The 23,090-nt window shown below is 36.5% G+C and overlaps 4 protein-coding genes across 5 annotated transcripts; 2 read left to right on the plus strand and 2 right to left on the minus strand.

Annotated features, from left to right (window-relative positions):
* Window positions 1–19: 19 nt before the first annotated feature.
* Window positions 20–5,483, minus strand: LOC127164392 (adipose secreted signaling protein). Its single transcript, XM_051108366.1, has 6 exons — window positions 5,326–5,483; window positions 3,475–3,583; window positions 3,081–3,214; window positions 2,814–2,964; window positions 1,464–1,589; window positions 20–758 (listed from the first exon to the last, which is right to left on the minus strand). The coding sequence occupies exons 1-6, from the start codon at window positions 5,410–5,412 to the stop codon at window positions 688–690; spliced, it is 678 nt and encodes a 225-aa protein (XP_050964323.1). The 5' UTR covers window positions 5,413–5,483; the 3' UTR covers window positions 20–687.
* A 707-nt stretch (window positions 5,484–6,190) lies between these two features.
* btr01 (bloodthirsty-related gene family, member 1) lies at window positions 6,191–21,823 on the minus strand. 2 transcript variants are annotated; one of them, XM_051113306.1, is made up of 9 exons: window positions 15,859–16,080; window positions 12,751–12,902; window positions 10,691–11,324; window positions 10,489–10,584; window positions 9,200–9,433; window positions 8,963–9,110; window positions 8,604–8,648; window positions 7,456–7,482; window positions 6,191–7,347 (listed from the first exon to the last, which is right to left on the minus strand). In XM_051113306.1, exons 3-9 carry the CDS (start codon window positions 11,315–11,317, stop codon window positions 6,782–6,784), a joined length of 1,743 nt encoding a protein of 580 aa, XP_050969263.1. In that variant the 5' UTR covers window positions 11,318–11,324; window positions 12,751–12,902; window positions 15,859–16,080; the 3' UTR covers window positions 6,191–6,781. The 2 variants fall into 2 exon arrangements, with proteins under 2 accessions (XP_050969263.1, XP_050969271.1); XM_051113314.1 differs by lacking the exons at window positions 12,751–12,902; window positions 15,859–16,080 and adding an exon at window positions 21,694–21,823.
* Window positions 16,068–16,690, plus strand: LOC127163029 (cerberus-like). Its single transcript, XM_051106041.1, has 2 exons — window positions 16,068–16,301; window positions 16,409–16,690. The coding sequence occupies exons 1-2, from the start codon at window positions 16,068–16,070 to the stop codon at window positions 16,688–16,690; spliced, it is 516 nt and encodes a 171-aa protein (XP_050961998.1).
* Window positions 18,129–22,973, plus strand: rps6 (ribosomal protein S6). Its single transcript, XM_051113327.1, has 6 exons — window positions 18,129–18,246; window positions 18,755–18,886; window positions 20,559–20,769; window positions 21,746–21,892; window positions 22,483–22,640; window positions 22,832–22,973. Exons 1-6 carry the CDS (start codon window positions 18,241–18,243, stop codon window positions 22,925–22,927), a joined length of 750 nt encoding a protein of 249 aa, XP_050969284.1. The 5' UTR covers window positions 18,129–18,240; the 3' UTR covers window positions 22,928–22,973.
* The last annotated feature ends 117 nt before the right edge of the window (window positions 22,974–23,090 follow it).

The raw sequence follows: 23,090 nt of genomic DNA on the forward strand, positions 1-23,090 counted from the left end.
ACAAAACATTCAACAAGTGTTTCATATAGCCTACTATTTTTATTAACAAATCACATTGTATTTGAGAAATGTATCACAGCAGTTGGGAGGATTGACGATTGATTATTGTTGCAAAGCTAAAGGATGAAATATGATTATATATAATCATGTACAATGTATATTATGCACACGATTATACATACATTCCACTTTCAGGCATTCAGGTAATACTTGCAAAATAAATAAAATGTTGCATGTTCTTGATACACATTTTAAATTTAATAAAATAACCAGCTAAGCCAAATAATTTTTTTTGTGTTTCATTTTGTAGCTAATGAGAAGCCCAATACAATGAATGTTAGTGAATGAATGACTACTCATCCTGAATTTGTGACATATGTTATCCTTGGCCAGAAGCACTGGTATTGCTTTTCAATTGCTTTTTAAATTGAATTCTCCTGTAATAAAAACCCATGACCTTTAAATTTCCGTTTAAAAATAAGGTTGAATTTGTGATGCCTGTAGCAGACCTGTGATACGTAGACTCTAGAACACCAGCTCTATAATATAATTTTGCTTTAGTGCAGAAACAATTCAGTTGTGGATGGGTGTGAGACGGGCTGTTCACATTCACGTGTGCATTCATTCATTTTGGTTTATTCTCATTATAAACACAACCAAACCGATTTAGTCACATCTTCTCTGTCATTATTTTGTGTGCTTTTCTTCACCAACACACCGCACTCCATCAAGTAACATTGGTGTCCCATGGTGGCGATCTGTAAAAAAAAAGTAGGTAGTTTTTTATTTTAGTGTTGGTGATTTTCTGTTTACACATTAGTTCTTACTTAATGTTACTTAACCCTCAAATTGGTATTGTTTCTAAAGCTGGCTAGAAAGTTTAAAGTTGTGGTTTATATTTTAATTTGGAGAGATACTCCACCCAAAAATGAAAATTATCTTATCATTTACATCCCATATGTATTTGAATTTCTTTCTTCATGTAAACACAGAAAATTAATCCATCGCTGTAAGTCCATTTAATGCAAGTGGATAGATGCTTCAAAAACCACAGTAGTTGATGAATTAATGTCTTCAGTACCAAAACGGTAGGTGTTTGTAAGAAAAATACTAATATTTTAAACTTTTTAAACTAAAAACCATTCCTTCTGGCCAACTGTGAATGTCAGCATATAGTAAAGCATGATAACAGTGCACTGTGAAACTTAAGGGGGTTGTATGGATTGCTGCTATGTTCATTGTGCATGAGGCATTATTTTGAAAGACCTATCCATATGCATTATATGGACTCTTCTCAGTCTGTGTTCATCTGAAGAAACAGTCATATTTTTGTAAAACTGCTTTTTATCAATTGAACTGAACTGAATACATAGAGACAACTATCCTCGTCCAAAAATGACACACTTCACCTCCTGAACGCTCTGTTATGAACAACTTGTCACCATTTGGTGTGTGTATCTCACCCATGACTCTGGCCTGTAATCTAACTCGGACGCTGCTGTCCCTTCTGCTCCTGTTGACCAGGGTGAGTTCTTCTTGCACCACTCCCTCCTGCTGAGCGCTGTACTCACAAACCACCCTCACACCCCCTTAAAAGAGCACAGGAAGATAAATGGGGCTGTGTGGGATGAATACAGACACAGAAGGGTACAAAGGCAACACAAAATGACAAGGACAATAAAAAAGATGGGTAAAAGAAAACGCCTGAGTGACCAGGATAAGACTGGAAGATTAAAATCACCATAGATAAACAATCACCTTAAATGCAAAGTGCTTGCAGCTTCTTTTAGAACATAAATTGTACGCTAAGATACAGCAAACCTACTAAGATTTCCCTAGAGATTCAACTGTGGGAAAAATGACACTACTATAAACGCGCTAAGTGAGTTTCAGCTAATGGAGAGATCGATGACAGACTGAAATAGGAGTGTGGCTATTGATCGAAACATGACGTATTGCATTTGGCTTGATGTTTTATTACCAGTCAGGTGTACAAGCAATCTTAGATCTGCATTTACTGCTCTGATAGTGCTTATGTTTTTACATCCTTGTTTAATTTCTGAAATATTCTGATTATTTATTGTATATACTGGACTGTTTTCTCAAAGGCTTCTTGTTCAATCCCAAGCAAGATCAGGGTTTCAAGATCACAGTTATTGTTCATTAACTTTGTGCCCCTGAGCAGAGTACTTAACCCAGGTTGCTCCTGTGAGACTCTGCTTGTAATAAGTCTACTGTAAGTAGCTTTAATTGAAAAACGTCTGTTTAACTACTGAACATTTCTTAATAGAGTTTATGTGAATAAATGAGAATGCAGACTTTGATACGTCTGGTCTAAATCTGGTCTAAGAATATATATGGTCTAATTGTACATTCTGGTCTTCCTGGGAGGTTTGTATTTACACGTTAAGAAGTCGTAATTCAGGTTCGTTTTCTATACCTTTTCTATAATGAATAAAATTTTGCATTAGGTGTTTTTATTTTTAATATGTATTAAATTTTACAAAGGTCCTGTAAGCTGAAGGAAACACGATGCATTAAGAGCCGGGGGGTGAAAAATTTTTGAAATTGAAGATCAAGGTAAATTGTACTTAATTTGTCTTCCAGGAAACATGGAAGTATCTTCTGTTGCTTCAGAAGGGCAGTACTAAATGGAAAAAAATTATATTTGAACAATATAAGAAAAATTTGGACATCTATATTCCGTTCAAAAGTTTTTACCCCCACAATAAGTTACAAATTTAATGTGTGTTCAACTAAATACAATCTTTTCAATGTGGCTTATACACCATAAGACCTCTACAAAAACTTACCCTCAGGCCGTGGTGTGATGCGTGTTGCACGTAGCCGTGGTTTTGCAGTAGTGCGTAGTGCAGGGGAAAGGGAGACATCTTTCCCTAGTGTTGGGACTTGTGGCAAAGAAAAGACGATTTCATATTTGTGATGGCTCCTTAAAAATCCCACCTGGATACAGAGTTTAGCAGTAAACAATTTCAGCATGCAACACATCTTACATACTGTTTTTTTTTTTTTATTTGCTTGTTTATTTTTCTAGTTTTTTTTAAATCAATTTCTTTCACCTTAACGAGATATGCACCATCAGGCTCTGGTAGAGCAGTGATGACTTTATCCTGAAGCTTTTCATCACAGCTATTGTTAATGGGAGCGTCTTCATCATCATCAGGGAAACGTACTCCACCTTTTGAAGTGGAGCCTGGCGAAGAGAAAACAAGGGTTGAGTTAAGATCACAGAGATGGATACTGGACCAGAAGATACATGCTGAGATGATTAATGCAGACTGAACCCAGTGTGGGAGAGCTGTTAGAACAAACCCACTCTGGAAGTGTTAAGAGACAACAATAAAGCATAAATGTATAAACATATAATGCACATTTAGATGAAAATCAATCTATTATGTACAAAATGTATAGACATGCATATTCAGACATTATGAACACAGAAAAGACACTGACTTTTCCTTCCTGTTGCCATGTCAACATAAGGCCAGGAAAATCCAGGGATGATGATTGTCGTCAATTTATCATCTCTAAATAACAGACACTGAGTCAGAGAGAATGACCCCTGCAGAGGAACAGAAGATGTAATAAGCTGTGAGTTATGTAATATAATATCACTTTGTCATATACTGTCCTATTCCCTGATATATAGAATAATGTTTTATGTAGTATGTGTTTTATATTGCATGCAGGTTATTTCCCCAACTTCTAAATTATTAATTCTGCATCCCATTAGCATTCTTGATTTGCATTTCATTGACTTTGCAGCACAGGCCTGCTGGGTTGAACGCCACAGGATGGAGGTCCCCCACAACTGTAATGCTTTACTATCATCATTAGTTCACAGTAGTAACTGAGGTTAATACGGCGAATCATCCGAGTAATCATTCATGAGGCTTGTTATTAGAGCAAAACCCCATTCAGGAGCTTCCTTGTCAGTTTTAGACTTCATACTGACACCATTCTGCACGGGCGAACAAATTTTACTGTTGTTGTTTCATATTGAAGCTATTTATGTTCTGTTTTATTCATTTTCAATTATATTTTTCAGTCCCGACAATAAGCTGCGTGGAAGAAAAGGTAGGCCTGCATAAAAAAGGTTATATAACATAAAAAGGTATATAAAGTAAACATACTATTACTATTTTTATTAGCCTATTATTTGCAAGCTGGTCATGTGATCGCAACATGGCCGCACACATGATGGGTGACCCGCGCCACGTAAAATTAAATTGATTTTTGTCCTAGCAATCATCATTTTATTATTTCTCAAAATGGCTGTTAAGTCTAAACACTTTTTAAAATATGCGCCTTTAAATAGCAGTTAGCAAAAATGTTTTGGCAAATTATTTAATGAATCCTCCAAAGTGCCAATTTGCAAGCTGTTGTAATCGCATATGTGCACACTGTAATCTTTGTTTTTGCACAATAAATGTACCTCGGTGTTGAACTCTATGTACAAAACTGCAGAGGTAAACCCGTCCCTGATTTCCCCCCCTGTAGATTTATTTGTAGATCATGCGCGCAGATGGGACTCCAGACCCATCCTGATTAATAGTGACATAAACAGCAATTTCACATGAAAATCTTTGGCTTTAATCGGGGTCATTACGGCAGTTCAGTCAAGGTTATTTCATAGAATGACACTCACATTCAAACTAAAGAGGCTTATGATACCGCGTTCATCCCGACTGACTTATTTCCCAGCCATTCTTTCAAAGCACCCCTGCAAAATCACGTCAAACATGACGGTAAGAAAAAAGCAGCTTATGCAACAATAATCGCTGAGATGGGCGATGCAAGTTATAGAGATGTCTATAGCAGATATACGCGGTCCCCGAGGAGTCCGCCTTTGCCGGATAAACAAACCCTTCGAAGGCAGCGCCTCTCGACAAGGCATCTCTCGTTCATAATTTATTAAAGTACAGCATGTTATGCTCTGTGTAAAAATGGGACAACACTGAGCTTCGCGTGCCAGTGTCCCGTTCGGCACCACTGACAGAAAATAACAACTCGAGTAATAATCATATACCTTATGTTTGACTTGTCGCCTAATAGACAGAATTACAAATACACCTGAGGGAAAATGTCTTCTGAAGATTGCAATGCAGTTTATGCATAAGTGTTTAACAACAGACCAGTTTAGAACGGAATTTTGATGCTTCTATTAATAGCTCCCACTTAATAAAAAAATACATTTTGCAATGAGGATAGCTTAAGAAGCTGCAGGTGCACACAGACTGTACATATAGTTGAATATCAAAAAATATATATGTTTATCGGAAAATTACTAAAAATCAAACTCACCTGTCTTGCATGTACAATACAGTGGACGCAGGTTTGTGGCGTTGCCTGAAGCTCTGTGCCATCAGTCCTTTCGAACGCAGCGTGCATTAGGTCTGACGCTGCGCGCAGTCACAAGAAAAGAGCTGCAGCCATTGGTTACTGATGGTTACTTAACGTCTGGCTCTCTTTTTACCTCTCTCTTATTATATATACACATATTGTGGAGGCAAGAGAGCCCCAACAGAACCCCTGACTATCACTGGCTTCGAGCAGAGCTGAGCTGGTGACCACAGTGGCCTCACTCAGCACTACAGTTGTAAAATTGATACACAGAGTAGATGAATAAAAATAGAGTGAAAAAACAATAAACTGTCAACTAGAAATCAAAGATGCAATACATAAAAAAGAGAGTGCAAGATATCTGCAACTGTAAAATATAAAGTTGTTTTTACAAAACAGAATTTTGAAACAAAGTCGCAATTGTAATGATAAATAAAAAGGCTTCTCGTAGCTTTATAAAATTACGGTTGAACCACTGATGTCACATGGACTATTTTAACAATGTCCTTACTACCTTTCTGGGCCTTGAACATGGTAGTACTATTATTGTCTATGCAGGGTCAGAAAGCTCTGCATCAAAAATATCTTAATTTGTGTTCCAAAGATGAATGAAGGTCTTATGGGTACGGGACGACATCACAGAGAGTAATTAATGACGGAATTTTCATTTTTGGGTGAACTATCCCATTAACTTGCAAAAAAAACTTGCTTTACTGTACACTCAGTACTTGTCTTGCAGGACTATAATCTCATTAAACTGCTCTAAAGAGATTCAGAGAGTAAAGACAACCCAGAAACAGAAGAGATAGTCACCTATACACTTTATATTCACATTTATTTTTGCTTTACTATAATGTACAAAACACATATTTGAATATTATACATTTTGTTTATTATACATAATGTTTTATCAAGTTAAATCCTAATGGGAGGTTATTTTACAATTAGATCTCCATCACCATTCAATGTTGTGTTCAGTCAAATTAAATCCCAATTTTCAATTTCAAACCTTGGCAATCATTTGCGGTTCATAAGTCATATTATTGTTTTAGGTATATCAAAAAAGTTAACATAACATAAAAAGTATATAAAGTAAACATACTATTATTATTTTTATTCATGTTTTAAGTAACAATTATGAGATCCATCTGATCACGTGATCTCAACATGGTGGGTGACCCGCACCACGTAAAACATCGTTTTAATATTTCTCAAAATGGCTGTTAAATCGAAACACTTTTTAATAGGCTATAGTCTGTAAGGAGTAACTATTTAATGTTTTGCTGAAAATATATTAAATCCTTAAACCAATGAAATGATCACATGGATTGTAAATGAAAACCATATTAAATTTTCAAAATTCTGAATTAAATAATAAAGTAAACAAAAATATTTTTGTTTTCATCTCACTAATCTTTCATTTTTCAGTCAACCAGCTTGGGTTAGCCGGATAGGCAGGACATATGATAAGGGGAGCCTCATTTTTGCCAGATTTGTTGGTGCATGGGCTGAAGAAAGGATATAAAGACTCTGCAAAGGTGTCTGTGAAGGTAAATATCAGTGACTTTGTATCTGCATTAAAAAACGACAATTGACCTTTCTCGTAGTCCACATACACGCCGACACGCTGTGGTTTTGGGTATACGATTATAGCCGTTGATGGTTCTGTACGAAAGGCATACTCATGTTTGTCACGTAGACTTAGAAACCAAAATCCATTAGCTGGGTTTCCGGCTATTTTTCCTTTTCTGTTGATGGAGCGACTAGCAACGCCTAAATCCCAGTCTGTCTTCTCACCCACCACAACTTCCCAGTAATGGCAGCCAGAGCTGATACCTGGGCGGCCAAGCACACACACCACACGGTCGAACCGTTCAATTGTGTCTGGCACCAATTGGTAGCGGTCACTGCAGTGCACCTGTTTACCATCCTCAGAGATAATCAGACGCGGATGGGCTGAATCTCGATCTAGGGTCACGTCCACTGAGGAGAGAAACAGAACACAGATGAACAGCAATAAGATGTTTGAAGACATACAAATAAAAATGTGATGTATGTTACGATGTGAAGAGTATAGAAATTATATCATACTTGCATATTCCTGGACTCTCCACACTTCTACAGTTAGAAGAAAGCAGAAGAAAAATACATAAGTGGCTTTGTACAACAGAGTCACTCCAGTCATATACATGAAAGGACAAAAGTTTAGGGTGTTAAACAGCAAAAACAGGTTAGAACCTGATAATAATAAGAACCATTATTAATATTTTAATAGCATCATATAAGAATGATTTCTGAAGGATCATGTTATGCTGAAGACAGGGGTAATGGCTGCTGAAAATTCAGCTGTGCCATCACAGAAATGAATTACATATGTTTTACATATATGACCATAGACCACAAAACCAGTCATAGGGGTCAGTTTTTTTTTTTTTTTATTGAGATATATACATCATCCGAAAGCTGAATAAATAAGCTTTCAGCTTTTTGTTAGGATAGGACAATATTTGACTGAGATACAACTATTTGAAAATCTGTAACCTGAGGGTGCAAAAACATCAAAATACTGAGAAAATCACCTTTAAAGTGATAAGCCTTTGAATGAAGTTCTTAGCAATGCGTATTACTAATCAAAAAATTAAGTTTTGATATAATAACAAAAACAAATTTTGGAAATTTACGAAATATCTTCATGGAACATGATCTTTACTAAGATGATTTTTGGCATAAAAGAAAAATTGACAACTTTGACCCATGCAATGTATTTTTGGCTATTGCTACAGATATATCCTTACGACGGGTTTTGTGGTCCAGGGTCACATATAATGTAAAATAATTTTAAAATGCTATATATACACTTTGCAATATATATCAAACAATATTGCTGTTTTTACTGTATTTTTCATTGAATAAATAAATACAGCCTTTGTTAGCACAAGAAACGTCTTTAAAAAACATGGAAAAAAAATCTCAGTTATTCCAATACTTGCATTTGCACTTAATTTGTCATTTACAAATAATTTGTCATAAGAGCCAACAATATTCACAGTCGAAAATGCCTTTAAAGTTTAATTATAAGATCAGCATTGAATCTTGCTTTGAAAAGTGGACTATAACAGAGAAAATGCACTTCTCTGTAGTGACATTAAAATTTTTATGATTTAGCCCCTAGCACTGAAAACTGTGAGGGGAAGCTGAAATTGGACTGGACTGGTAAGAAAGCGGGAAAAAAAGCTTACTTTGTTGATATATTTCCTGTGGGTTTTCTGTGGAAGAGCGCAAACCTGACAGCAGAACAATACATACCATAAACACAACTGAACAGTGATGTGTACATGCAAAGATCAAAATACTGGTCTTACAATCTTACTGATTTTAAACTTTAAATAAAATGGTTGGGTCAAGCATCTGTGCTCTTAAGTCAAAGATGTCATCATTCTGTTCACATTAACTATATTTAAACCGTAATAATTTGAAGGGATATATGAAAATTCTGTTATTTACTTTACAGTCTACAAGAAAACGTCATATGGGTTTGGAACTGCAATAGCAGTGTATGTAAACGATGTGTTGAAGAGCAGTTCATGAAGGAACTTACAGATTGTTGACAGTCTTCTCAGGGCTTCCTGAACCTCCTCCACCATCTGAGTGACATTTCTCAGCACTGCTCCTGCAGTGGGGTCAGGGGTCAAGGCCACTTCTGCCCAGCTCTTTGTCTCAGGTAAACTACTGTAGGCTGGATATGACTGAAAAGAAACAGCATATTACATTTTGGTTACATATTAGGGTACAAAATCAAATCAAAAAACCAATTTAGGTCTGTTTTAAATGAGACCTTGAAGAAGGAAACAGGATCTTGGGACTGGGTCAGCTGAGTGAGAGTGCTGCATCTATTTCTAAGATCAGAGATCTCCGCCTGCAGCTCACGTATGAAGGCCTGAGAGCGAAGTTCTGCAGCTCGCTGTCCCATCTCTACCACCTCCAGAAGTTCAGCCTGGGACTTCTCAACAGCTTTCATTAACTCAGCAAACGTACTCACAGTACCTGCTTTCTCTTGCTCTGCATGCACCTTACAGCAAACAAACGAGACAAAGAAGAAACTATATTAAAAAATTAGGAGAATTAAGAGAATGAGGAAACCATGTCCTTTTGAACCCACATTACTTTTTCTATGGAACAAAAAAGTATTTGAAGAATATTCACAAACATATTTCCATGCAGTAACAGTTCTTCTGATCCTGACAGTTAGTCTCTAATGACGAACAACAGCATAAAAGCAGCCAATATGGCTTTTGGTCTTCTGAAGCCATATGATAGCTTTAAGAACAGAATTGATTTTAAAGGAGAATTTCACTTCCAGAACAAAAAATTACAGATAATTTACTCACCCCCTTGTCATCCAAGATGTTCATGTCTTTCTTTCTTCAGTCGTAAAGAAATTAGGTTTTTTGAGAAAAACATTTCTGCATTTTCTCCATATAATGGACAGATATGGTGCTCTGATTTTGAACTTCCAAAATTCAGTTTAAATGTGGCTTTAAATGATCCCAAATGCGGTTGTAAACAATCCCAGCCGAGGAAGAAGGGTCTTATCTAGCGAAACGATCAGCTATATTCAAATGCCCTTTATGAAAAAAGGTAAAACAGCAATGTAGGATGATTTTGTTCAAACTCGCGGGCACCATTGAAGTCCACTATATGAAGAAAAATGCTGAAATGTTTTACTCAAGAAACATAATTTCTTTACGACTGAAGAAAGAAAGACATGAACATCTTGGATGACAAGGGGGTGAGTACATTATATGTGAATCTTTGTTTTGGAAGTGGACTTCTCCTTTAAAGCTGCATTTAAACTGCATTTTGGAAGTTCAAACTCGCAGGCACCATTGAAGTCTACTATATGGAGATAATTCCTGAAATTTATCCTTAAGAAACATAATTTCTGTACGACTGAAGACACAAAGAACATTTGGATGAAAAGGGGGTGAGTAAATTATCTGTAAATTTTTGTTCTGGAAGTAAACTTCTCCTTTAAGATCACATGTATAGTTGTTCCAAGTATTCCAAGATTGCAATGAGTGTGTTGGAACTATTCCTTTAAAAGCACGGCATAGATGCACATACTTGAATTTCTGCAAGTGATGTTTGGATCTCCTCTATCTTCCTCTCTCTGACTGTGATCAATCCTTGTAGCTCCACCTCCAAGATACGTAGCTGGGACTGAGCAGAAATACAAATTGTTAACACAGACGCAACGCATACATAAACACTTTCATTCAGCCCTACGTTGATATTACTTCTCATTCATGTACATTCTCACACTAACCTTTTTAATATTCATCTCTCTCTTGGCTTCTATTACAGAATGCCCGTAATGTTCCCTCTCTGCACATGTTACGCAAATGCATGTCTGGTCAGTCCTGCAGAGCAGCTCCAAACTATGCCCATGTCTGGGACACAGTGGCCCATTGGAACCTGCTGCACTCACACTAAAGTTTCGCTTAGGTGCCTTGGCAGGAGGGAGAGAAGGAGGATCATGGGATGCCAAAGGCTCGCTGGATGATGTTCTTTGGAAGCGGCTCTTCATCTCTGGCAGGAGGCCACTGGGCAGCACTACCGGCCTGTGCTGCGCTCCAGGCTTCGGTGAAGAGAAAGGGTTGGAGGGCGAATCTGCAGGTGCACTCCTAGGTGCGGTCAGCGTGGTCTCCGCCATCCGTTTAAACTGCTCTGTGATCTCCTTGAGCGTGTGATTGATGTGGAGCTCAGGACGCTTGCGAAAGCTTTCCTTGCACAAAGGACAGAAGCAGCTTTTTCCCTGGCCCTCCCAGTAGGACGTGATGCATGATGAGCAAAAGCTGTGGCCGCAGGGTATGGAGACAGGATTGGTAAAGACTTCCAAGCAAATAGAGCACGTAAACTGCTCTTCTGACAGGAATTCACTGGGAAATGACATTGTTTATCTGAAAGCAAAGAGACTGATTGAAAAACACAAAATCCACAGTCATTTTTGCATGCACAACCAATATACAGATGTTTCTTACAAGCGTCTCAAAGATTAATAAGTTTGGTTATGCATTACCAATCAAAAATTTGTAATAATCAGGATTTTTAATGTTTTAAGTCTCTTATGCTGACAAAGGTGGTGTTCATTTGATCAAAAATTGTGAAATATTATTACAATTTTTAAAGAACTATCTTGCATATATTATTATATTTTAAAATAGCATTTATTTCTGTGATGGCAAAGCTGAATTTTCAGCATCGATACACTAGTCTTTAGTGTCACATGATCCTTCAGAAATCACTCTAATATGGTGATTTGCTGTTCAGTTCTTATCAATTATTATTGGAATTCAATGATTAACTTCTTATGATCAGTGTTAAACAGTTTTGCGGCTTAATATTTTTGTGAAAAATGTGGTACTTTTTAAGGATTCTTTTATAAAAAGCTCAAAAGTACAGCATTTATTTGAAACTGAAATCTTTTATAACATGATTAATGTATTTACTGTCACTTTTAATTAATTTATTGTATCATTGCTGTTTTTTGTACTTCCTTTTGTACATACTTTTTTGAAATTTGAATAGAGTAAATAGCATTAATAGAGCATCATGATTTCCACAAAAATGTTTTCGACATTGATAATAATAAAAAAATGTTTCTTGAGCAGCAAATCAGTACATTAGAGTGATTTCTAAAGGAACAAGTGACACTAAAGACTTTTAGTAATTGCTGCTGAAAATTCAACTTTGCCATCACAGGAATAAACCACATTTTAAAATATAAAATATTGTGCACATAAGAGATTTTACTCAAAAACTATTTCAAACTTTTGACTGGTAGTGTATAAAAAGGAACAGTTTTCAGTCATTCTAAACCACTGGTAACTGAAATGTTGGAATGAAGTTAGACCAGCTACACAGATACAACCAAGGTGATCTAGGCTCAGCCACCTTAGGCTTACATAATGTAAAAAACGATCTAAGAAAACAGGCTATCAGAAAAACCCAAGAGCCAGGAAATACTCTGACATATTCTTAGTATGTCATCACAAATTAGTTAATCACAAATGCAAATTAGCAGTAAAGTACAATAACATGCTTCATGAAACATCTTGTACTCTGTAATTACACTGTAGGGCTGCTTCTGACAAAATTCTCTTATAAGGAGTATGTAAACAAAAAAAAAAAATAGTATTAATACAAATATGTTGTGTTTACAAAGTAATCGGAATCACATGATCTCAATCAATGACATGTACAGTACATAAAGTAGAACCCAACCTTACATAAACACCTTAATATATACACACACAGCACATGAGTATATGGATACACAATCTAAAAGATAAATTAACCTACATATATACTCATTTAAAAACTAACCTCTTGTCTGTCCCTTTCTTGATGAAGTTTAGATATTTCGCCTGCGTTCTGCTGCGCTCAGTATATGTGGCATATAGGACACGTTCACTATGAAGTAGAGACCTCCAGGAAACAGGTGTGTCCACATGCCAACAGGTAAAGCACACACCTGGCTGCCGATCCAACCAGTCAGACAAGTGCAGATTTTTATTTGTAGAGATTTTAAGACTCTCATCTACATGTTAAATGTTTTTATTAGGACTGACACATACCGTCTCATTTATGAATGGACATATTTTTACAATGACAGAAACCATAATTATGTGGCCTATGTAAAATCACATTTCTGTCTTAGCAGCACTAAAAGGTAAAGCATTGCAATTGGTCTGAGGCAGTAGCATTAGTTATAGCCCCTGATAACTTGAAGTCTGGGAAAGGTTGATTTTCGTCATTAATAATAATAAAAAAAGGGCTTTTTTTGTACTGTGAACACAGCATGCCAGCTCAGTTAGAAAAATCATTGAGGAACTGAACGTTTAAACTAAATGCCCCACTAATTTTTCAATCACCTGTCTAATTCTGACACATAATAACGTGGATTGGTGATCGTGTTATTGTTCTGTTCTGTTAAATGATCTTTTGATCCCTTTAGTGTGACTTTTATTACTGATGATGGCGTGACAGAGTAACTGAGAGCTTTTATGGGTCTGTCACCGCCTTAGGCCTGCTTTTACACTTTCAACCCTGACACAAATCAGCACTTCTTAAGTAGAGGTGACAAGCACATTAGGAACATAATATGAAATACATCATATTAAGATTTAACTGTGAAAAGAAAGAAACAAAATTAATACAGGCGGGTCACTTTCACAGACTGTGATGGCGTATTTTCAGTTAGTGACATTATAAATCTAGTATTTAAAAAAAAAACATATTTAATTTTTTTTAAATTCATGTACATTTATAACATGTACATAAATACTTAATAGTTAATAGTTAACGGCGCTGTGTGAGTGTTTCTAATATAAAGATTGGAAGTGATGGCAACTTTGACATTTTCTGTCGCGATAAGAGGACTCTTGATGGCTAAATAATAAAAAGGCTTACCCAGATCCACCAAAAACCACATAAGCAACCAAAATTTGGCTGATTAAAAATATATATTAGAATTAAATCAATTGTAGTTGTGTATAACTCTGTGCTATATATATATATATATATATATATATATATGTGCTGTAATAAAACTCACAATAATATTTTTTGAAACTTCATATAAAAGACTACAATATTTCATAGCATTATTAAGTTAGCAACATGCTAGTAACATGCTAATCATACTGGAAGCATGCTAACAACATGCTAGTAACTTGGTAATCATGCTGGAAACATGCTAGCAACGTGCTAGTAACATGCTAATCATGCTAACAACATGCTAGTAACTTGGTAATCATGTTAGCAACAAGCCAATCATGTTAACAACATGCTAATAATATGCCAATCATGCTAGAAACATGTTAACAACAAGCTAGTAACATGTTAGCCATGTTAGAAACATGCTAGTAACATGCTAATCATGCGTGAAACATGCTATCAACATGCTAAGCAGGCTTGAAACATGCTAGTAACTTGCTAATTATGCTAACAACATTCTAGTAATTTGTTAATTATGCTAACAACATGCTAGTTACATGCTAATCATACTGGAAGCATGCTAACAACATGCTAGTAACTTACTAATCATGTTAGAAACATGCTAATCATGTTAGAAACATGCTAGCAACATGCTAGTAACATGCTAATCATGTTAACAACATGCTAGTAATATGCTAATCATGCTAGAAACATGTTAACAAGCTGGTAACATGTTAGCCATGTTAGAAACATGCTAGTAACATGTTAATCATGCGTGAAACATGCTCAACATGATCAACATGCTAATCAGCCTTGAAACATGCTAGTAACTTGCTAATCATGCTAGCAGCATGCTAATCATGTTAGAAACATGCTAGTAACTTGTTAATCATGCTAGCAACAAGCCAATCATGTTAACAACATGCTAGTAATATGCTAAGCATGCTAGAAACATGTTAACAAGCTAGTAACATGTTAGCCATGTTAGAAACATGCTAGTAACATGCTAATCATGTGTGAAACATGCTATCAACATGCTAAGCAGGCTTGAAACATGCTAGTAACTTGCTAATCATGCTGGCAGCATGCTAATCATGTTAGAATCATGCTAGTAACTTGCTAATCATGCTAGCAACAAGCCAATCATGTTAACAACATGCTAGTAATATGCTAATCATGCTAGAAACATGTTAACAACAAGCTAGTAACATGTTAGCCATGTTAGAAACATGCTAGTAACATGCTAATCATGCGTGAAACATGCTATCAACATGCTAAGCAGGCTTGAAACATGCTAGTAACTTGCTAATCATGCTAGCAAACAAGCCAATCATGTTAACAACATGCTAGTAATATGCTAATCATGCTAGAAACATGTTAACAACAAGCTAGTAACATGTTAGCCATGTTAGGATCATGCTAGTAACATGCTAATCATGCGTGAAACATGCTATCAACATGCTAATCGGGCTTAAAACATGCTAGTAACTTGCTAATCATGCTAACAACATTTTAGTAATTTGCTAATTATGTTAACAACATGCTAATCATGCTAACAACATTGTAATCAGCCTATAAAAATACAAGCACCAAGCTAATTATGCTAAAACATATTAACAACATGTTAAATCATGTAAGCAATGTGTTAAATCATGCTAGCTGCTTTCATACTTTTACAACTGCTTCAAACTTTCAGGCTAGGCTTTCTCAAGTCAACTTAAAGTTTGTTCTCAAACTTTACTCATCTAGTTTTAATTACTATCATAACTGGCAACTCTGTTTTTATTTATGTCACTATGGGTATTGGTAATATTGTTCGCGAAACATGCCAATGAGAGCCCTACTTTAAAAGAAGGAAAGAAAAAAAGAAAAAAAAAAGAAAGTCTAATATAACTCAGTATGTTTAGTACCTCAGGTCTTGTGTTTTTGATGTCTGAGGAGGTGTCTGTAACATTTGGTTTCACACCTGATTGAGCAAACGCCGTTTGCACTGACCTTGCATTTGTTCTGCGACCCTCTGTATTGAAAACATGCGTTCCGCTCATTACATTCTATTTTTTACTTTACAAAACCAGGTGTTCGGAATCTTCTTTCAGTCACGTTTGGCTAAAAAGTTTGAGTCACATCGCACAAGTGGATCTCGTGAAATTTCACTGCCCGATCCAAAGGGGGGCAGCAGGATTGGACATTTGAGAAGAGCGGTGATGTCGGGAAATATAACTCATGAAAATTCAAACGAACTTTTGCGTTTAAGCTTGCAGGACAGTGCAAAGATCTCCAACCCAGCCGTGAATTTAGCTCACAGGTCATCCTCTACAAACGCTAAAGGATTCTGGAATCAATTCATGTTTCGTGGAAAATCAGGCTTCAGATACGTGCTGCCAATCAGGAACGCCGAGGTCCGTCAGGAAAAGTGTCGCTCGTTCACTTTCTCTCAGGTACGGACTGTCAGTGGGCAGTTCAATGTAAAATTGTATATATAATTTTTATATTGCATAATAATGTTTTATTTTGTAAACGTAAAACATCATTTCATACTTCACAGAGGATCTTCCATGAAAACTGCGAAACGTTGGAGCTCCAGAACAACGTGTGTTTTGGAAAATGTGACAGGTCGCCCTCTAGTGGGGATGAAGAAGCTTCCTCTCCTTGTTCTGTCTGCTCACCCGTTATCATAACGTCCAAGATTGTGAAACTAAAATGCACTGACAACACAGAAATTACAAAAGTTGTAAAAATAATAGAGGACTGTCAATGCGAAACAAAAGAAGGACAACATTCACATCATAACGGTCCTGTGCTGGTTGATCCAAGCGTTCATCAATAGCCTCAAAAGCGATAAAATCTTTATAGCCTATTTTTTTTTTTTTTTTTGTGCACGAGCCAGCGTGCAGCGGGTGAATATAAGAAGAGAACAAGGATTGTTACTAACCCAACTAGAAAAAAAATTTAAATAAAACAAACAAAGAAAATAAAAACCAAAATAAAAAACTGTTTGTGTGTCTTAGCTCTATTGTTGTTCTGTAATTGATGCAGGCCTACACATATCTTTACATCAGCTGTGCATTTCATAAACTGTTGTATTATATTTGAACACTAAAAATTATACTAGACACTTAACTAGAAACGAGTTCTTATAAGAGGACTTTAAAAAAATTAAACATTTAAGGGGAACTGGAAAGCCAAGGTTAGCCAAGGATTGCCAACTCTCACACATTTGACATTTACAGTATCATTTTATTTTGGAGTGATGGAAGAGGCAACATTAATTTTTATTGTATTTAACCCTCAGGTATCCCTTACTTACAATGTGACCATACACCTTAACTATTTCTTTCCAGTTACATAAATGTTCTATATATTTTAATTCAATAATATTTATTTAACATTTTAAGGAGGTCACTTGGTTTGTGCAATAATTATGGTCCATTAATGACCACTTAAAACCTTACAATTTGTGTAGTATTATATATAAAATTATATATAATATACAATTAGATTGTGTAGTATATATAGGCAAATTGTTTCGTGGTCAAAAAATACATAAATAAATAAACAAATAAATAAAATATAATTTGTTATGCCATGGTTTACCCACATAGGTACATGTATGGCTCTTTAATAAATTTACATCTACTAGTCTAGTTTCTCAAAATTTAGAAATTTTTGAGTTTTGCATTTGAATAAATATTTAGCTATGATTAAACACTAGGTTTTTTAAACGTGAAATTTAAAAAGTTAATAACTTACTTTTTTTATTTTACTGATACTTGTATAAGTACACACAAATGAATATTAATGAATACAAGCAAATACTGAATTTAACCCAAGAAAAGCTTAAAATTGTGGTGAAAAGGCATTCAACTGCATTCAGCTAAATATTTTTATTATAGGCCTATGTACAGTATATAAATATAGACACTGAATCGAGATCAACAATGTGTTATTATACATCGTATAGTGCTATATTTACGATAAAAAGATGGTTTACGCAATGATGTTTTATATAAAAAGTTAATTTTGCCTTATAAAGGTTACTAAGCAATTTTTTTAGTATTTAATTTAACATATTCAGTTCAATATAAAGCAATATTTAAACAGTACTGTAACGTAACGTACAAACTTGTTTTAACATCTTCCATGTTTCTATCTTTTATGAAAATTAATTATATATTTATATTTTCGACTTGTAGCCTAATAGTCTATATTATATACTATGAGTGCACATACGCTACTTTCCTTTCAAACTGTACTTTGCGCCTGCTGTTTCAAACAACAAAGCGTATTCTCGCGAGAACCTGGAAGTCTATGTGAGACTACGAGTCGGATATCCGGTCTCTTTTCGGTGGTGGACTCCAGGCGAGAAAGTCCTCCATAATGAAGGTAGGAGGACTGAAAAAGCTATTTTATACGTTTTACATTTCACAATGTGCTCGAAATATCGAACGAATTCTATTTTACAGTCTCAAAACAATCCGATGAACTTTTGGTAATCGAGTTAGGCCCAAACACTATTAGGGATGGATGTTGATTTTGTTAGGTTTGGAGCACAGCGGTGGAAGTGCGGCAACATGGCAGCGCCCGGAATAGACATGCAGTGAACACATTAGAAAACTAAAACAGTTTTTGCGAGCTGAGGGTAATTAGTCAGCTTAGTCGCCTATGTTGTAACTGTAATTAGAGCGTTAGAACACGTTTTAGGAGGCTTGTATTGATTGTCAAAATAACATTCATTGCTGTAGCATTAGCGCTTGTTTAGCTAGCAGAGACGTGTCAGATGAAGTGAGGGCCAGTTTGTATAAAACATAATGCAGTTAGGCCCAGGTTTGTATATCACAGTTATAACTACAGCATACAGCTTAATTATGCGTCTTTTTTCTTGTCCAACAAGCTCAATATTTCGTTCCCCGCCACTGGCTGCCAAAAACTGATAGAAGTTGATGATGAGCGCAAACTGAGGATCTTCTATGAGAAGCGCATGGCCGCAGAGGTGGCTGCAGACTCTCTGGGTGATGAGTGGAAGGTAAGTAATTACAACTTGAATGAATCATTCACACTTTTGTGTTTCTAGCATTTTAATGTTTCATGTGAAACAAAAAGGCTTGACACTTAAGTTTTGATTACTGAGGTTCACTTTTGACCAGTGCCTTCGGATTAGAGCTGTACGTTCGACTAAAGATTTAAAAACATTAAACAACATTTAAAATCTGAATAGATTTTAAACACTAGTTGTACTTTTGCTTACTTTTAAAATGGTTACGGAAGAAACTGGTTATCATATGCTAAACGACTGATCTCACACTTTTGATTCATTCCAAATGCATTGAATCAATGCATTAACACGACTAATGAAAATTTTGTATTAAAAAAAAAAGGCTCAAAATATCAACCATGGTTGATATCCTCTAACTGGATGAAATCGTAATCTGAGGCCAAAAAAACCCCCTGTGCCCTTAATACACTATGCATTCTGTCAACTGCACAAAATCTGCAGACTTCTTTGAACTTCTCTAAACAAGCGACAACTCATTGACTGCGAATGTGTTGTGTAGTCTATTCCATCAATAAAAATCGAATCAAAATATGAAACGTGTATAAGGTCCTCCCATGGAATGGAATCATAATCTGGAGCTATTGATTGCCTAATGAGCCTTATTTATTTTTGTGGCACACCAGCTATTCCTTTTTGGCTGATCAGTAGTTTAGAAGGAGGGACAACGTGGTGCCAACAGCAGCGGAGAAGCTGTTATCCGGATAACAACCTGTTTGTAGTATTAGTGCCAGGTTGCATTGCATTGCTCTGTCAAACTTTCTGTATTGTATTGTAGCAGTGGTTCTCAATTCCAGTCCTGGGGGACCTCTGCTCTGCAGATTTTGCATGTTTCCCTTATTTAAAACACATGATTGAGATGATCAGCTTGTTAGTTGTTCATGGATGTCTTTCCTAATGAGCTGAAGATCTCAATCAGATGTGTAGAATAAGGGAGACATGCAAAATGTGCAGATCAGAGGTCCAGGATTGGAATTGAGAACCACTGGTTTAGAGAACTGGGATAGGAGCTTGATGCAAAGGTTTCCATATTCAAGTTGTTTTCATTGGGGCTTTTGGTCATGTATTTTATGTAGTTTGTGTGTTTTATGCTACATCTATGAAATGTCAAATCGGACCATTAAGAAATCTGTAGACTGCGCTGTTGCGCTTCGGGCGTCCCAAGTTCGAGTTCTGGCTCGTGGACCTTTCCCGATCCCGCCCCCCTCTCTCTCTTACACTTTGCTTCCTGTCTAGCTATTGTCCTATCCAAATAAAGGTATAAAACGTCAAAAAAACCTAGACTTTCAGCACATAGTATTGATTCCTTCAGACTGCAAATATGGGCAAAAGTCATCTAGCGTCCAGCTTTAAAATCGGCTCAAAATATCAAACATGTTTAATGTCCTCTGATTAAACAATCATAGTCTGAAGCTCTGTGCTCATCATACACTATTTAATTTCCTGTGAACTGAACTCCGACCGGCCAAAATCTGCAAGTGGTTCTGACTTTCAGCTACTAGCGTCGCCGACTCCAGAGTGCAATTCGCAGCAAACGTCGTGTAGTGTATTTCAGATTTAGATGGACTTTACAACTGCAGAATTGCTGAATTTGTATTATATTTAAACTGACATTAACATTGGCATAACTGTGTTTGTGTTGTAGGGCTACGTTGTGCGCATCAGCGGAGGCAATGACAAACAGGGCTTTCCCATGAAGCAGGGTGTGCTGACCCATGGACGTGTACGTCTCCTCCTCAGCAAGGGTCACTCCTGTTACCGCCCTCGCCGTACTGGTGAGCGTAAACGCAAGTCTGTCCGCGGCTGCATCGTTGACGCCAACCTTAGCGTTCTCAACTTGGTCATTGTCAGGAAGGGTGAGTATAGTTACAATCATAATTTATTACTGGATTGTACATGGCTCTGGATCCACTTTGTTTTAAAGGCATAGATGCCATAATGAAGGGCTTCAAAACGATTAGTTGTGATTAATCGATTCAAATTAAGTTTGTTTACATACAAATATATTTTTTAAAAATATATACTTGTATTTATCTATACATAATAAATATACCCTGTACACACACATAGTATGTAAACATACATTTTTATTTTGTATCTGTTAATTGTGACTAATCATTTTGCAGCCCTAATTGAATTTAAACGAGGCTGTGAGGGATAGACAGTCTTCACAATGGCACTAAATCATGTAATTTTCACAACTGCTTTATGGGGTGTTTGTGTATGTTTTGTCAGCTGAACCATCGATATGTTGTTAAACCACAGTACAATCTATTGAGTGCCCTGAAGTTTTCCCTCACAGCATCGTTTTTGTCAAAAATGAAATGCTACCCTGACTAAGTGTAAAAATGAATTGTCATTTACTCGCCCTCATTTACAAGCTTCTATGACTGACTTCTGTAGAACACGATATTATATATTTAGCAAAATGTTGGTTACTAAACAGTTTCGAGTCCCATTGAAACTTGCATTGGTAAAAAATATAATGGAATACAATAGGATCTGAAACTGGCTCTTAAAATGAAAATTTTGCCATTTTATTAATAGTGCAAATAGACTGATAATTTCTAGATGGCACTAAGCATACCCTTTCTGGCTGAACGATAACCTCAAAGGGGGGACAGAGGTGCCTACAGCAACAGTGGAGCTGCTAACGGATAACAACCTGATCATGTTCTTAGTGGCTGGTTGTACTGCATTGCTCTGCCAAAAATATTGCTTTGCATTTTGTTTGTGAATGGGAGCAGGGACTCTATGAAAGTGTGATTCAAGATCTTCACCTTGAGTGGCCTGTTCCATAGCCTCTGTTTGATGAGTTTTCCTCTCCTTCAGGTGAGAAGGACATCCCTGGGCTGACTGATACCACAGTCCCTCGCCGCCTGGGACCCAAAAGGGCTAGCAGGATCCGCAAGCTCTTCAACCTGTCCAAAGAGGATGATGTCAGGCAGTATGTGGTCAGGAGACCTCTCACTAAAGAGGGTATGACTGCTTATGCTCTGTGTTTCTCATTATGTATTGAGAAAATATTTCTTGCTATCTTGACTTAAGTCACAAATTGGTATCTCACTGGTTGTTTTTGCAGCGCACCGTAGACCCTTTTTAACTGATCAGTAGCTTGAAAGGGGGGTACGTGGGGTGCCAATAGCAATAGTGGAGCTGCTAACCGGATAACAACCCCATTTATATTATTAGTGGCTGGTTGTACTGAATTGCTCTGTCAAACTTTCCGCAGTGCATTGTTTACGAAACTGGGATAGGGTCTTTATGCAAATGTCCTGTTGGGTTTACACGCATTGAAAGTATTTAACTCATTTATTTAACTTTTTGGTGATGCTGCAAGCTAGAGGGAAGGCGTTCTGGAGTGATGTTTGTCGTTTTAGATTTGTTGTACTTAAATAGTTGGGTTCCTAGCATACTTTCCACCCAGATCTGGTCCCAAGTGCTATCTCACCTTGTTTTCAGTTAATCATTTCAACTGGATTAGTTTGCCTGCATCTAGTTTATTGCTAAAGCTATGGATCAGAAGGGTTTTAAATGTATCCAGAGATTAACTCTGCTCTTTTTGACAGGTAAGAAGCCCAGGACTAAGGCCCCTAAGATTCAGCGTCTGGTTACGCCCCGCGTGCTGCAGCACAAGCGCAGACGCATTGCTCTCAAGAGGCAGCGCACACTGAAGAACAAGGAGGAGGCTGCAGAATACACCAAACTGCTGGCCAAGAGGATGAAGGTACGTGACTGCTGTTTATTTTGTATAGTGAGGAGTCTAACTGATGGTGTCTTCCTACAATTTAACCTAGCTGTGTGGTTTTGTTGATTTTTGAATAAGATGTCTTAATTCAATCTTTGTTTAAAAACCATGTTGTGAACAAAGTATGTTGTAAATGCTAAATATATCAATGTTTTTTTTTTTTTTTATAGGAGGCCAAAGAGAAACGTCAAGAACAGATTGCTAAGAGACGCCGTCTCTCCTCTCTGAGAGCCTCCACATCCAAGTCAGAGTCAAGCCAGAAGTGAGACATGTGCCTCACAAATAAAACATGATTTTGTTGAACGTTCTAAATGGTGTCTTGTCTCTTTTTTTTTTTTTTTTTTGTTCTCCATTACCCTGCAAGGTAATGTGGTTATAGCAAGTCTATTACTTTTGGCCATTCTACAGTTATTTTGCAAGCATAATTTT

This window comes from Labeo rohita, chromosome 1, assembly GCF_022985175.1.
Source record: "Labeo rohita strain BAU-BD-2019 chromosome 1, IGBB_LRoh.1.0, whole genome shotgun sequence".
In the NCBI taxonomy this organism is placed as follows: Eukaryota; Metazoa; Chordata; class Actinopteri; order Cypriniformes; family Cyprinidae; genus Labeo; species Labeo rohita.